General features: G+C 52.9%; 5 protein-coding genes across 5 annotated transcripts; 3 read left to right on the top strand and 2 right to left on the bottom strand.

The window, feature by feature from the left end:
• Positions 1-861: 861 nt before the first annotated feature.
• On the bottom strand, positions 862-1,757 carry UCRPA7_3159 (putative cytochrome c oxidase subunit protein; the record flags this gene model as incomplete). The annotated part of the gene is made up of 4 exons (XM_007915722.1): positions 862-907; positions 1,043-1,050; positions 1,118-1,277; positions 1,594-1,757. The coding sequence occupies 4 exons, from the start codon at positions 1,755-1,757 to the stop codon at positions 862-864; spliced, it is 378 nt and encodes a 125-aa protein (XP_007913913.1).
• A 646-nt stretch (positions 1,758-2,403) lies between these two features.
• UCRPA7_3158 (putative dna-(apurinic or apyrimidinic site) lyase 2 protein) lies at positions 2,404-4,266 on the top strand (the record flags this gene model as incomplete). Its single annotated transcript, XM_007915721.1, has 5 exons — positions 2,404-2,431; positions 2,497-2,509; positions 2,565-2,610; positions 2,662-2,794; positions 2,843-4,266. The coding sequence occupies 5 exons, from the start codon at positions 2,404-2,406 to the stop codon at positions 4,264-4,266; spliced, it is 1,644 nt and encodes a 547-aa protein (XP_007913912.1).
• Positions 4,267-6,276: 2,010 nt separating this feature from the next.
• Positions 6,277-7,248, bottom strand: UCRPA7_3157 (putative mating-type m-specific polypeptide mc 2 protein; the record flags this gene model as incomplete). Its single annotated transcript, XM_007915723.1, has 3 exons — positions 6,277-6,329; positions 6,415-7,074; positions 7,128-7,248. 3 exons carry the CDS (start codon positions 7,246-7,248, stop codon positions 6,277-6,279), a joined length of 834 nt encoding a protein of 277 aa, XP_007913914.1.
• Positions 7,249-7,866: 618 nt separating this feature from the next.
• Positions 7,867-9,247, top strand: UCRPA7_3156 (putative dna-binding protein; the record flags this gene model as incomplete). The annotated part of the gene is made up of 5 exons (XM_007915720.1): positions 7,867-8,667; positions 8,723-8,764; positions 8,818-8,880; positions 8,943-8,984; positions 9,041-9,247. 5 exons carry the CDS (start codon positions 7,867-7,869, stop codon positions 9,245-9,247), a joined length of 1,155 nt encoding a protein of 384 aa, XP_007913911.1.
• A 423-nt stretch (positions 9,248-9,670) lies between these two features.
• On the top strand, positions 9,671-10,796 carry UCRPA7_3155 (putative mating type protein 1-1-1 protein; the record flags this gene model as incomplete). The annotated part of the gene is made up of 3 exons (XM_007915719.1): positions 9,671-9,800; positions 9,851-10,678; positions 10,738-10,796. 3 exons carry the CDS (start codon positions 9,671-9,673, stop codon positions 10,794-10,796), a joined length of 1,017 nt encoding a protein of 338 aa, XP_007913910.1.
• Between the last annotated feature and the right edge of the window lie 753 nt (positions 10,797-11,549).

Below are 11,549 nucleotides of genomic sequence, written 5' to 3'. Positions count from 1 at the left end.
GGGCCGAGTGCATGGCGCGCGCCGGCGACGCGCTCGCGCAGGCGCTGGACCACTTCGCCCGCGTCGAGGACGCCGAGAGGCAGTGCGAGGTGCTGGCCAAGCAGGCGACGGTCATGCGCGCCCTGGGCGACGTGGAGCGCGCGGACGACTGCGCGGCCAGGTATCTGGAACTCCGGAGGGCGTCGGTCGGTGGCGGTGCGCTGCGCTCGTCAGTGGCTTGAAGTGATGACTACGCATTGTCTACGTCGAACTAGGAGCTACATCATGACTTAGTAGTAGCATACCCCCGCCCGGATCAATGGGTTTGGCTAAGTATCAATCATTGCCAGAGGATCAGCAACCAGCTCTGATGAATGAGGCCCGCAGAGCTGTCGCCGTGCCGTCAATCGCGATATCCGAGGCATGGTAGATCTACCTATCAGGTGGGGAGAAGCGCGTCACAGAGCAAGGAAGCTGTCCACCCCGGCGTCTGTAGACATACTCTGGGCGAGGATCACGGTCGAGGAGACAGCAACCGGATGGTAGTTCGGCTTTGGCGCTTGTGATGGGATCACGGGCGGTGGCTGGAGAGTTCGAGCTGTCGGGGACAGCTGTGCGCTGTCGTGGTCCGGAGTGTGGATCAGCTCCTAGAGGGACACGAGAGGTAGTCGGTGCTGTTTCGCCAAAGCATGCATACATTATGATCACTCTGTAAGAGGAAAGGGGGGGTAAAATAGAAAAATGCATGATTGCGAGCTTCGATTGCTCTGACTCTAAGGGAACATGTACAGATAGACTCGTCCGCGGACACGCCGTCCCCAGTGCTTCCGCCTTTCCTCCACCCTGCATATCCTAGCGATCTAACATGAGGATGCCCCAAACTTAGGTGGCCTTGTCCTTGTTGTGGTAGTTGACGTTCTTGTTCCAGCTATAGGCAGGTCAGCAAATTGCACACACGCACGTGTAGTAGAGCCGTCCGGTCCGGTCCGGGAAGAGCTGCCGATGCTGCCCTGCCCACGCACGGCCCGGCTGCGCTCGGAACTCGAGCGTCGCCAGCACTTACAAGAGAGTCTAAGAGTAGGCACGTCAGCATCAAAGTCAACATGGCAACATCGCGTCATCACCGAAGCCTGCTTACCTTGTCTCCATCGCCCCAGGGGAAGTTCCGCACGCGGATGTTCTGGTAGGGGTACTCGACGCGCTCCTCCAGAGGGGGCAGGTGAGACCAGTGGTCCCAGTGCTCGTTCCACAGGTAGTAGGCGTTGGCGCCGGCCAGGATCAGGCAGGGGATGACGCCGCTGCGAAAAAGAGGTTAGGTTAGCGGATCGCTTCCATCCATCCATCAATCAATCAATCAATCATTCCGAGTGAGTGTCCGTCTCGTCTCTCTCGCTTCCCCAATCTGCCACTGTAGCACCCCGGGCCGGGGCATCGTTCGAGGCGAGGGCATGAAGGCGGCAATGCAGAGAGGAGGATGGGGTATAGGGTGGTGGTGGCCTACTAGATGGAGATCTTGCGCCAGAGCTCTGTTTCCCGACGTCGACGTTAGCAATCACTTTCCAGTCCTCACACAGCACAACACATGGTAGCACAGCCAATCGCGGGCAGGGGGACGCACCAGTGGTGGAGGCAGCGTGCTCCTTGACGGCCTTGCGCTCGCGCACAAAGGCGTTCTCGGTGCTGGAGCCCGCGGCGGGCGAGCTCATCAGGCGGCGCTGCAGGGCGGAGCGCACGGCGGGCGACCGCAGCTGGGAGGCGAACCGCGGAGCGGCACGCATGATCTGGCCCTGGGGAAGCATCTTGTTCGGCAGCGTGCGTGCGTGGGTGGCTTTTTTGGAAGGAGTGGAGAGGTGTGGTCGTCGTCAATTGCAATTTGACCGGTCGAGGTTGGAAGAAGGAGGTGTTGGTGTTTGTCGTGGATGAGGTCAATTGGCAATCAGGTCATTTTCGTTGGAGCTTGCCGAGATTGTCCGTGATTGGTCGGATTAGGTAAGGAGCTGTCAGGCGCTGCGTCAGGTGACTGCGAGAAAGGTTCGTGCTTCGTGGCGGTGGAGGGGATCCACGCCGCCCGCCAATGACGCCAATGACGCCAATGACGGACCGCGCCGAAATGGATGGCAGGTGCGCGAGTGCGAGAGTGCGAGAGACTGGTTGAAGAGGATCAACAGTACGTGTAAATAAGCGCTTAAGCGATCTGCTTGAAGCTCATAATCTTCTTGTTGTGTGATATCGTGAGTTGAGCGTTTTCTTGAGGTTCTTGCGGCTAGAAACCATCCATCCCCGCGGCACATCTCGCACCTGTTATGATCTCGTCGGCTCATAGACCTTCTTTCCTTGTGAGGCGCGACGACGGGAGGATGCGACGGAGATCTCGGGGCGATAGAAGCTTTTCTTGATAGATATCCTCGAGCAAGGATCGTCAAGATGGGCTTGAGAATCACGACTTGGAACGGTGAGTCCCAGCCCTACTGCCTCTCAACGCTACCCGTAGGCTGGATCAGGTCTGATGTATTGCAGTGAACGGCATAAGGTACCCAAATAATGTCTTCTGTATCTCTGTAGCTTCCTCTCACATCATTTGCTAGGAACCCGTTCGGGTACCAGCCATGGAATCAGACCCGTACCTTCCAGGTAAGCCCATTGTTCTCATGCACGGTCAGTTCCTCTGATTGACCGCCGCAGGCCATGTTCGATATCTTAGAGGCCGATATCGTAGTCATGCAGGAGACCAAGATTCAGAGAAAAGACCTCCGCGATGATATGGTTCTGGTACCTGGCTGGGACGTCTACTTCAGCCTCCCGAAACACAAGAAAGGTATGTACAGCCAGCTCAGCCGAGGATTCCATGTCTAACACACCCTAGGCTATTCTGGAGTGGCAATATACACGAGAAACTCGAAATGCAGTCCCATACGCGCCGAGGAAGGGATCACTGGTGTTCTCTGTCCTCCAAACTCTACCACCAAGTTTCGAGACCTCCCCCCTGATCAACAAATTGGCGGTTACCCAGAGCCCAACCAACTGTCCAGCGGACTGGATGAAGCTACTCTCGACTCAGAAGGCCGTTGTGTCGTTCTTGAGTTCCCCGCCTTCGTTCTCATCGGCGTTTACAGCCCTGCCACAAGAGACGAAACCAGAACCGAGTTCCGCCTGGGCTTTATAGACGCTATGGATGCCAGAGTCCGTAATCTCGTGGCCATGGGCAAGCAAGTGATTCTCACTGGCGATCTCAACATTATACGATCCGAGATCGACAGTGCCGGCCTCATGGATCAACTTCGGAAAGAAGGCATGACGATGGAGGACTTCTTCTCCATGCCATCTCGACGCTTCTTCCACCAGCTCATCTTTGAGGGTCAAGTCACCGGAGAAAGGGATAAAGGGCGAGAAGAGCCGGTGATGTGGGACATTTGCCGAGTGTTTCATCCCGACCGACTCGGCATGTACACCTGCTGGGAAACAAAGAAGAATGCTCGCCCCGGAAACTTCGGCAGCCGGATTGATTACGTGCTCTGCAGCGCCGGCATGAAAGAGTGGTTCCAAGACTCAAACATCCAAGAAGGTCTCATGGGCTCCGACCACTGCCCCGTTTATGCGACTCTTGCCGATGTCATCAAACTCGACGGAAAAGACGTTCGTACTCTTGACGTCATGAACCCCCCCGGCATGTTTGAGGAAGGTCAAAGAAAGAAAGAATGGACAACAAAGGATCTTCTCCCGCTATCAGCTAAGCTTATCCCGGAATTTGACCGGCGGCGCAGCATACGGGACATGTTCTCCAAAAAGGGAGGCGCCTCGAAGCCAAAAGACCAAAGCGCTGCAGCGGGAAGCAAGAAGATACCTGAGCAGGATTTGGCACCACCAACTCCACTGCCTCTGACTACAACGCCTGAGGCTGTACTCGATGAAGACCCTGCCGTCGGCGATGACCCCTTTGCCATTCCACAGCATCCCTCAAGAGCTATACCTATCACTACACCCAAGCGACAAGCATCCACGGTCTCAGACCGACCACAGAAAAAACAGAAGCCGTCTCTCGTGAAGCAGGGTTCAAAGTCAACAAGTGGGAAGGCACAGAGCAGTCTTACCGGGTTCTTCAAACCCAAGACCGCGTCCCCAAGCAAGAAGGAATCCGAGGAGCCGGAATCGCCATTTGGGACCGAGTCGCCGCAGAAAGGTAGAACCTCCATTCCCGTGCTGTCACTTCGAGGTGCTGACATTGAAAGTGACATACTCGCCGGTCTCCCGGTCTCCTGGACCGGCAACCCCCGAAAAGGCAGGCGATGAACGAGTGTTCGACCCCATCGAGTCGAAGGAGTCTTGGTCCAAACTGCTCGGGAAGAGGGTCGTGCCCCGCTGCGAGCACAACGAGCCTTGCATCAGCTTGGTGACGAAGAAGCCTGGCGTGAACTGCGGTAAGCATCATACATCCATCATCCCCCTCATCCAGGCAACATTTCTGCAACCCCAGGATGGCACGGGGGGGGGCTTCACCTAGAGGCATCACGCAATACAGATCAAGTCTACAGCACAGCACTGACACTTCGTTACAGGCAGGTCATTCTACATCTGTCCTCGGCCGTTGGGACCATCTGGGGAGAAGGAGAGAGGAACACAATGGCGCTGCGGCACTTTCATTTGGAGCAGTGATTGGAGTGGGTTGCAGGCATCACAGTCATCACAGATATCACAGCGGGGGGACCAGTAGTTTTAAAAAAATATTTTTTTGGGGTTTTCTGGGAGGTTTTCTCACTATCGTAACACTCGCCAATTGATGTTATGTGCTCTTCCAGCATCTGTCGATGCGGTCCAAGGTGTTCCGACACTCTCCTGTGGGAGGAAGGGGGTTCATTTTTTTTTTTCGGTGGGTTTTGTGTTTTCCGTCTGTTTTTTTGTGCTTTTTGTGTTTTCCTGAAGGGCCCATGCCCAGATGTGCCATTGCGGCCAGCCTCCTGCCGTGCCGCGATCGTGGTAGACGTGCTTTGGATCAATCGAGGATCCGTTGCCGTCCGGTGCAGCGAAAAGCTGCCGAGGAATCGAAAAAGAGAAGACAAGTCGGGAAACCAGAAGGGGGACTTTAGTATCCGTTGCCAAGCGTTAGACCGTTGCCGATGTTCCTGGTGGATCGATCGGTGACGATAAAACTGCATTGGCAGTGGGACTGCCGAGTGTGGTCGGTGAAGGAAAACCATGATCAGAAGGGGGACTTTAGTATCCGTTGCCAAGCGTCAGACCGTTGCCGATGTTCCTGGTGATCGATCGGTGACGATAAAACTGCATTGGCAGTAGGACTGCCGAGTGTGGTCGGTGAAAGGAAACAGATTTAGACTCGGGCGTCGCATCGTTATCAAGGAGCACACTGCTCATGACGGTCCAAGTGAACTGATTTGTAGACGCCAACCTTTCCGTGACAGCGGAACTGCCGGATTCCGAGAAGCTTGGTGGGGGAGACGATATTAGTGAAGAAATGCCGTCTGCGGCTATCATAGAGAGGAAAATCTCCCTTGTCCGCATTTGCCGAAGAAAACAGAAAGAAAGGAAATAATAAAAGGAAGCCGGGCAATCAAGGAAAATCGTGCAGTAAGATCTGACCATGGAGTTGCAGTCCTGCGAAGTTCTCCCAGTGGGTGACGAGATCTCCGCCGATTTGGACGTCGGCAGCATCGCGTCACGATGTCATGGCTGTGTTGCTGCCAAACAAATGCGTGGAAACCAAGATCTCCACCGGGAGAGGACCGGACTGACACACTCATAGACAAGTGACGGCAGTGCCACAAGAACGGTCTCTCGTGCCATGATGGGGCAAGCAAACAACCGTAGCAAGAAGAACTCAGAAGTGAAAAGGAAAATGATCGTTGCTTCGTTCGCGAAATTGACCTGCTGATGTCGAATGTGCTCAAATGGGTATTATTGAAAAGCAGGTTCATGGTGTATTCATGTCGTTCGTGATGTCGTCAACATACCACAAGTCTGCTGAAGAAATGTTCCGAGGCTTGATTTACCCTCGAAACATCCACCCTCTAGGCATCATCTCAATTGCTGATTCATTCTGAGTCGCGATTGTACGAATGTTGAAGAGATGATCGATGGAGAGTGGTAAGTTGCCAGATTTCATCTTGAAAGAAACAGGATGGCAAAACACACTCTGTTCATCAAGACTGGAAATGCGTGTGGCACAGGTGACAATTAATCGTGCAATCATGCACGGGAGTTCTTGTTGCTTCGACGTGGCGAGTACTTGTAATTCGGGTACATTGCTTGATGTCTCCGTTTCTCCTCGGAAGCGAGCTGGAAGTACTAGTTCTTAGTCTCGTCATCCTCGTTCTGCCACATTTCGGATATCATCCCGGCTATATCATGTTAGCCACATATCAAGTAATGGTAAACAATGAGATGAAGAATGTAAGGCATTTGGATGAGTGGGCGTTGACTTACAAATTTGGGCAGCTTTGAGACCTGGGTTGCTCGTGGACAAGGCCTTGCTTTTGTCTCGCCGGTAGAGAATCCATGCATTCGATGGTCGTCTTACACGAGGCGGCTGAGGCAGCCTGCTGGAAGGCTGAGGAGCTTGGATCAGAGCATCGTGAGCGGCTTTGATCGCAACACCTTGACCACAATAGTTAGGGATGAGATGATTGGCGATTTGCGGAAGCTGGATGCCCCCAAGATCTTGACCGGTGTGAACTGAGAAGTTCTGTACAGACTGAAGACCCACAAGATCTTGACTGGCAAGGAAGTTGAAGTTCTCTGCAGGCCGATCACCTACAAGGTCTTGACCAGTGGAGAAATTCAAGTTCTGTGCAACTTGATCACCAACAAAACCTTGGCTGGTGGGGAAGGTGAAGTTCTGTGCAGCTTGGTCACCGACAAGATCTTGGCCGGCGGGGAAGCTGAAACTATGTGCAGGTTGATGCGCGATAGAGTCATCGGACTGCTCATGTTGAGCATTCCCGCCAATGAAGAATTGATTATTCTGGGTGGAAGCAGTGATATTCGGCTCAGTCATGGCGGGCCCATGCTGCTCAGAAGTTGCAGATTGAGTGACATCACCTTCACCCAACTCTGAAAGCTGAGCTTCATTGACATCGGTTCCATCTATCCATGCATGTCAGAAATGAGGCAGTGCACGATGTTCAGGCTCAACTTACCATTGTGATGTGCAATGAAGACGTAGCGAGAGGCATCGACTGTGTTCTCGGGGACGAAATGAGTGATTCGATATCGAACATGCTGTATATCAAAGTAGAGACTCGCAGCAATCCCACCCATCTCAAAGCTAGAAAAATGGTCAATTGTGATATGAAAGTGATGTATGTATCCCACAATGAAACTTACGCCCAACGTGTCAATGCGGTTCTCGCTGAAGCTTCGCTGAAGCTATTGGGAAGGAAAACGCATACGATGCCTCGGCCCGCAGAGAATACCCAGACCCAATCCGCAGAATTCTGGAGGTCTCCCACATCTGGGAGGTTCATGGGACTTTGCGTCGCCATGATTGTCAAGGGAGGCTTCGCGATATTATCCTTCTGGCCGAGGGCAAGATGAGCTGTCAGGAGAATTATCTGATAGATGGCAAAAGGTTAGGAGTAGTAACGTAGAAAGAGTTTGAGAGATGTCGAGGCTTCGATGAAAATCCTGGTGGGGTGGTTGGCAGGAGGACGCCTTTTTTTGATGTTTTCGAAAAGGGGAGACGCACAAAATCGAGCAAACTCCACTCCAGGCAGGAGAGATTATTTTCTTGACCACCCACCCACACAAACTTATTTACTTCTTCGGCAACAAAAATTTAAAGCCCTGCAGCCCTCTTCCACAGATCACTTATCATTGACCAGAATCATCCTAGACACAGGCATCGGTGTTGAGTCATAAACTCAGCCCGCCATCAACATGGACCCAAGCGAGCTTCACCTGGAAACACTCGTTCCGCGCGAGGATGCCTTGAGTGATTGTATCACTGAAGACATGACAAATTTGAGCCTCCTCACCCCACTGGAGTTTGTCCTTGTTGATTCTGCCCAAGTCCAGAGCTTCTTCTATCGTTATTACAGCCGTGAGGATGCAGCGATACTTATCAAGCACGTTAATGATATCGCCGAATACAAGCAGTGCTTTGATAATTATTTCAGAGAGATCAAGGCAGCTAGAGTGGAACGAGCATCAGGGGAAGTTGGACGCCCCTACAGTGTCAGCGCGATGGCGGCTCCTACCGCGGCAATGCTCTTCGCAGATTTCATCGTGGAGCTGTCGGTGAGACTCATTCATCACCTTGATCTTCAAAAAGAAAGACTCTCCTCGCTCGATCCTTACTTCTCGGATCTTAAGGAAGCTCTACTCTCTCAGAACGAGTTGATCGATAAGGCGATGCAGCTGATTCTGGCTGCTAAGAAAGAAGTTGAGGCCCCTGGACAGACCTTCGGTCTGGTTCCTCGAGAGAACATCATCCTCGTCCAGGGTCACCCTCATCTTAAAGATGGTGGCCGCTGGGTTTCCGCAGATGTCCAACATCCAGTCGTCAAGTATCCGGGTACACCTTGGGCCAAGTTTTTCAAGGGCACGCGACCATTCTTCAACATGCTTAACGGAGATATCCATCTAGATGAGGTCATCGGCGACGACGTGAATGTGGACGGCCCAAAGGTGCTGAGGCGGGTGCTGAACATGTTCTTCCTCAAGCAGGAGATAGCAGAGGTATGTGTTTGGATCCCATCTACTTGCAACGGAGAAGCTCACGACGTATTCATAGTTGGACAACACTACGGCCGCTGCAAGACAGCCACCTATGACAGTGAGTTCAAGTCACACACGAGTGTCGCAGTAATTGTACTAAACGCTCTCTAGCATATTGACAATCCGACCCTCGCCAGTACATCTGGTATCGACTACAGCCGGCTAGAGTCTGAGGTCGGTTTATCACCCCTAATGAACTTGGCAATGACTGGTACTTGGTACTAATCTTTTCCCAGATCCAGAAGCGACCGGTTTCTCATGACCATCTGCGCGACTACGTAAGTAATGTGCCGGTACTACATTCTTTCTGGCTCTTTCCCTAATTATTGATTAGATGGACATCATTCGGCAATTGAAGATGGATGCACAGGGTCATATTAGACTGGAATATCTTAATGCCCTGTTCGCAGAGCTGGCTGATGGTCCCCGAACATCTCCCCCAGACTTCCCATACCACTGGGTTGAGCTATTCGACTCCATAGTTTTCAAGGGCGAAGAAGCAGTTGACCAGGAGAAACGCTGGGAGGGAGGACTCATCTGAAAGGGAAAGGAAGATAGTGTGGGTGGTAATCGCTTAGAGTAAACAGGTAGTCACAGGTCACCTGACAATGAAGTACTTACAACTGGTGAAGACAAAGGGTAATCGCCTCTCTCTCTAAGCTACCCCACCAGGTGCCCCTCCGTTTGTCCTGAATTTTCAGAGAGTGGTGGCATTTGGACACCTTTTGAGCACCAGGTTTTTCTGGTGCTGTCCCGTCCTCTTCCGTTTTCTCATATTCTGCACTAAAATAATTCCTTCCTTCCACCACCCAATTTCTCTGTCAACCCTTCCCCACAACAACACGCTATTGCAATCTTAGGATTGTTACTGCTGTGTTTTCCCAGAAGGCCGCGGGTTTCCCATTACATTAATTCTGTTTTTTCAAACACTCCCTCGCTCCTTCTTTCGAAGATCAACATCACGATGGCGACCGCGCAAGATAATATCACCATCATGGATGCCACCATGAATGATGACGACGCGATCGCTGCGCTACCCGAGACCGACGCTCTGAAGCATTCTAAGGGCGTTAATGCCTTCATCGCGTTCCGAGGTAAGCTCTATTTTCTCGTCGTATTTTGTACAGATTACTGATATTTGAAGTCTACTATTCTGGTGCCTTCCCTTCCATGACTCAGAGGTTCAGATCTTCCCTGATCAAGCAAATGTGGGCGAAGGACCCCTACCACACCACCTGGAAACTGTTGGGCAAGGTGTTCACTACGATCCGCGATTACGTCGTCGATGTTAAACCAAACCTCGCCGACTTCCTTCGCATTGCTTGCCCTCATCTCGGAATCGTAGCTCCTGACGATTACCTCGGCGTGTTCCACTGGCAGTTTGCCGAGGTCAATGGTGAGGTGAAGTTCGTCCATGACGACAATGTCAAGGTCACTGTCAAAGGCCCTGACTGCACGAGCGAGTACGACATCGTCCTGGGCTGCATCAATAACGGATTTCAGATCAAGGATCACCAGGGTCTGCTCGAGCGTATGCAGTCTGAGCCCGAGAAGACGTTGTCATTCATGCCAGATGCTGAGACTCACCGCGGCCACTTCGAGAATCTTGTGCTCATGAATCCTCATGCCGCTATCGGCCGAATTATGGACGGTGATGCTGCTATCGGCCTCAACAACATGAGCGTCAATGTCGTCTTCGTCGACAGCGACAACAATGCTGGCCAGAATGGCAGCACCTCCGACCACGGCTCTTTCGCCAGATATGGTGGAATACAGCACATGCTCACTCAAGAGGCTCTCATGGTTGATCACTACGACTGGGAGAACGCAGAGAATCGCCCTCCGGCCAGTCCATATGGAGTCAATGGCTTTGCGGTCCAGCAGAGTGATTGGGCGGTCTTTGACATGGCCAATCCTATCTGCTGTGACCGTCTCGCGGACAACTACTCGGCTACCAACGATGACGAGACTGGTGAGCAGCTCCTTGGCTTGCATGGTATTACGTTTGACCTATGCTAACATCTGATGCAGCCAACTCCGTCTGGGAGCACGATTCCATGACCATCAAGCCCGTTCCCCCCCCGAACTGATTGCGTTCCGTTCATTATCGTTTCCTTGCTCGCTGTCTACGAGGTCGCGTTTCGTTCATTACCCTTTCCTTGCTCTCTGTTCACGAGGTCGAGTTGAGATTGAGACAGATCACTGCTGGAGGAAGGGGATTCACACCTTCTTGCTCTGCCGCCGCGATGGCACACCGTGATGGATGGAATACATGTGGGCTATCACTATCACAACTAGTCTAGACAACAACGACACCCCCCCAGATCGATTTCCTAGGTACTCAATGCAATCATGCCAGGGCCTGGACCCCCAACGGCGGTGTCCCTCTCGTGCTGTGCCGTGCTCGTGTGAAATCGCCTGGAAGCGCATCTGCAAGCGCATCTGCAGCAGCAGCAGCAGCCCCGGTGTCCCTGTCCCCTACAGGCCTCCCGCCGGCCTCGCGTCTCCCTCGTGACAAGTCGTTTTCCGTAAATATGCTTTGTGGCTTCGCCGTCCAGACACGCCCATGGATTGATGGAGGGGGGGCGTTGGCGTTGGCGTCGGCGTTGGCGTTGGCTCTTTCCTTTTCCTTTGTTGGCTCCTACACGAACAGACAGGGAGTGCCTCCTGTCGGCAGGGCGGGCCAATCAGGTCGTCGGGTGGTGGTTGCTGGGGCGGGCTGATGTCCAGTGACGTCCAGATAGGCAGCCCCCGCCAAGGCGCTAGCGATGCAAGTCTGGATCTCAGCCGCATCCGTCTCGTTTTGGGTTTGGTTTGGTTTTTTCGCGAATCGCACCCCCTTC

The sequence above is a fragment of the Phaeoacremonium minimum genome, assembly GCF_000392275.1.
Source record: "Phaeoacremonium minimum UCRPA7 unplaced genomic scaffold PA7_03_scaffold_233, whole genome shotgun sequence".
Taxonomy (NCBI): Eukaryota; Fungi; Ascomycota; class Sordariomycetes; order Togniniales; family Togniniaceae; genus Phaeoacremonium; species Phaeoacremonium minimum.
Note: the sequence above shows the minus strand (reverse complement) of the source record. Positions and strands in the feature narration are given on the sequence as shown.